The sequence below is a fragment of the Indicator indicator genome, chromosome 27 (genome assembly GCF_027791375.1).
Source record: "Indicator indicator isolate 239-I01 chromosome 27, UM_Iind_1.1, whole genome shotgun sequence".
Taxonomy (NCBI): Eukaryota; Metazoa; Chordata; class Aves; order Piciformes; family Indicatoridae; genus Indicator; species Indicator indicator.
Window position 1 is genome coordinate 14,347,233 of NC_072036.1, and position 3,142 is coordinate 14,350,374.

General features: G+C 39.4%; 1 protein-coding gene across 1 annotated transcript; it reads right to left on the reverse strand.

Moving 5' to 3' along the window:
- Positions 1-856: 856 nt before the first annotated feature.
- On the reverse strand, positions 857-1,936 carry FUT9 (fucosyltransferase 9). The gene has a single exon (XM_054393156.1). The coding sequence runs from the start codon at positions 1,934-1,936 to the stop codon at positions 857-859; it is 1,080 nt and encodes a 359-aa protein (XP_054249131.1).
- Between the last annotated feature and the right edge of the window lie 1,206 nt (positions 1,937-3,142).

The window sequence follows — 3,142 nt, forward strand, 5'->3', positions numbered from 1 at the left end:
CTGTTCAGATCTCTTCATCTCTGTAGCAGCTAACACCACTTACACCCCTCACCCAGGCAAACAACACCTGAGACACCTGAGACTTAAGTACACCCAAAAGCTGGATGAATCTGGGCTTTAATCACTAAGATTGTTCTCCATATCTGACGTCTTTGTTCTTGAGAGGGTAAGAACAGATGTAATCCTAAAACAACTCAATGGGCGAATGTTAGGAAGCGTCTTATTTTGAGAAACAAAGACTGCCTGTTATTGCAATACCTTTTAAAAACTACTTTTCTAGGTTCATCACCCTTAAAAAGGGTGCAACTGATCCCGCTGGAATAATGGTAGGCATTGAGCTTTACTGTGTTCTTAAAAAGTAAGATGAACCATAAAAACTTCTACTGCCCTTTGTAACATCACACACACTTCAGTCCGGAACAGCAAATTACTTTCTTAAAGTTCTCTCTGGCATTTAGAAGTTGTGTTCTCATTTTCCAGATAGGTGAAACAGTAAATGTAATGTTAAAAATAAAAAAAAAAGAAATGTTAATAATTACTACATTAAGGCTGGAACATAATTCACAGAAATTGTGGAAAATCTTGTTTAAAAATTATAGTAAACAATCAAATATCTTCAGTGCACATAATTAGTAGGTATATTATAATTTAAAACTGAGTATTGATGACTGCTGCTGATAGTTTAAAATCTCTTACAAAATATAAATAGGAGAGCCAAGAGAGGACAGCTGATAACCCATGACATACGACTGTCTTTTCCTTCCTTTTCTGTCTCTTTTCCTTTTCTCTCCACTTGGGCTGAAGTTTCTTCTGGCTTCTTTAAAAAAGTGCACACACACAGACACACACACACAAATTAATCCCAAAACCATTTCTCTAAATTTCCAATGGATTTGTATTCCTGGTGTCTTTTCACATGATCACAAGCAAGACATGCATGTGATTCCCAGAACCTAGGAAGATGCACCGAGAAATCCTTCTTCCAGTTGAAATAGCTAATGTACATCTTGTTATTTCTGTCAAGCATCAGAAGATATTCTGCCAGCTCTCTAGGGGAGAGAAAATCTTCCACATGTATGAAAGAGTCTGCTGGAATGTAATTCTCATAGTTTTCTCTGGAAGGGCCCAGTACAACTGGTACTGATCCGGCCAGCAGAGCATTGTAAAGTTTCTCAGTGATGTAATCCTTGTGGATGGAGTTTTCAAAGGAAAGGTAGAATTTGCAAGTGGAGATAGTTGGGATCAAGTTTTTATCATTGACATAGTCTCCAAAGGCTTGCCCATAGGTATGGATTTCGATGTATTTGCTGAGCTCGTTGTAATACTTGACTCGAGCGTGCTCAGGGTTCCAGTTACTTACGACCCAACAGACCAAGTTTTCCTTACTTGGTACTTCAAACGTGAAGGAACTTGTTCCCACCATCATGAAGCCATAAGGCACCTGAATATCTGAATCACGCCGGTATGTCAGGGTCAGGTTAAAGAGGTGTTCGATGCCACTCTTTTGTGGAGTGTGAGTTGGAGACTCCAAGTTCATCCAGATCCACTTCTGGAATGGTGGCCTGGCTTGCTGAGGTAAATTAGTCAGATCCCAGCTGATGTCCCTGTGATGAATGAGAACAGCATGGGATCTGTTATATAGTGAGCGGTCAATAGTCAGATGGCACCCATGGATGTTGAACATGGTTTGGCAGGATGATAGATCAAAAGTCTGACCAAATGGCCAAACCCAGATCAAAACAGTAGTTTCATTAAGATTATCAGTTTTGGAAGAAAAGAAACTCTTCATTTTCAAAACTGAACTGGCTGATTCTATGGGACCAGAGATCCAGCTATTTGTTGGTTTGATATAAATCAATATAAAGGCCATGAAGCAACCAAGGACAATGAAGACAATAAAAAATGGCCGGAAAATTCCTTTAGATGTTGATGTCATAATTTGTTCTGAGAAAAAAGAGAGGAAGAGAAGAGAAAATAGCATCAAAGATTAAGTTACATATCTATCTATCTATCTATCTATGCCTTGTTAAAGCAATCAGAGATCAGATTTTAAGATATGTAGAATTTTGCTATCACTGAGCTGTAACCACGGAAATTCCCTTCAGGTGGACAAGGTAATAGCTTGCATGCTATTAATGAAAATGAGACAGTATTTCTGCTCTTCACATTAAAAGCTAATTGACATAAATTAAAGCAGGATCTTAATACATGTCATGCTTGATATAAATCAATATATATCTTGAAAATCCTTTTTGTTTAGACCTTAGACCAAGTGTTTAAGACACACGAGAGACAAAATTCTGTCCTTGTGTCTAAGGGACAACAGGCAGCAGTTTGGTCCATTTGTATTTGTGCATGGAGGACATAGAATTAGAGAAATGAAAAAGGAAGGGACTGGCACTTCTGTAACCAGTACGACTGTTAGAACACTAGCTTGTGCCTGATGGCAACACAGGGATGAACTCCAAAATGGTGAGGAAAGGAAAGCACCAATAGGGGTTCTAAGCTGCTGTGTTCCCATATGCAGCCTCACATAGTTCCCACATAAAAATAAGTAAAAAAGATGTATTTAAATATTTGGTTATGTTTCTGTGCCATAGCATATTCTGCTCTCTGCTTGAAATTCTAGTATGTCCACGGTGTTGCATCTGTTTAGGAAGTTTTGGAAGGGCCAACTCGCTGTTTGTGGTATGCAGAGTACCAATATCAGCATCTCATGGCACTAAACGGGGAGTTCACCTTTCTATCCCTTCCACATCTGCTTCCTCACATTGCCTTGTGCCCTGTGAACCCACCTGCCCTCTCCTGATCTGGGGCCGTAGTTGTTAGATTTTGTCCTTCACAAAACCAGCAGCCTACAGTCAGTACATTTTTCTTTGAATTTTCCATCTTTTGGAGTCAGAGAACCTTTCATTATGCAGACTCACACATCCATTAGCTATATAGGCATCACTGGCATGCTTCACTTTGAAGGTACTGCTAATGAGATGGTAGAAAAGGGTTATAAAAGCAAGACCCATTAAAACCTGGAATGAGAGGCCTTCAAGGCAGCTGAAGACCTGGGCAAACTCCTAAAAATGCCACTTAACCTATACCCCTGGAGATGGACAGGTTTTTGTCCTGGAATTCATTTTTTACTATC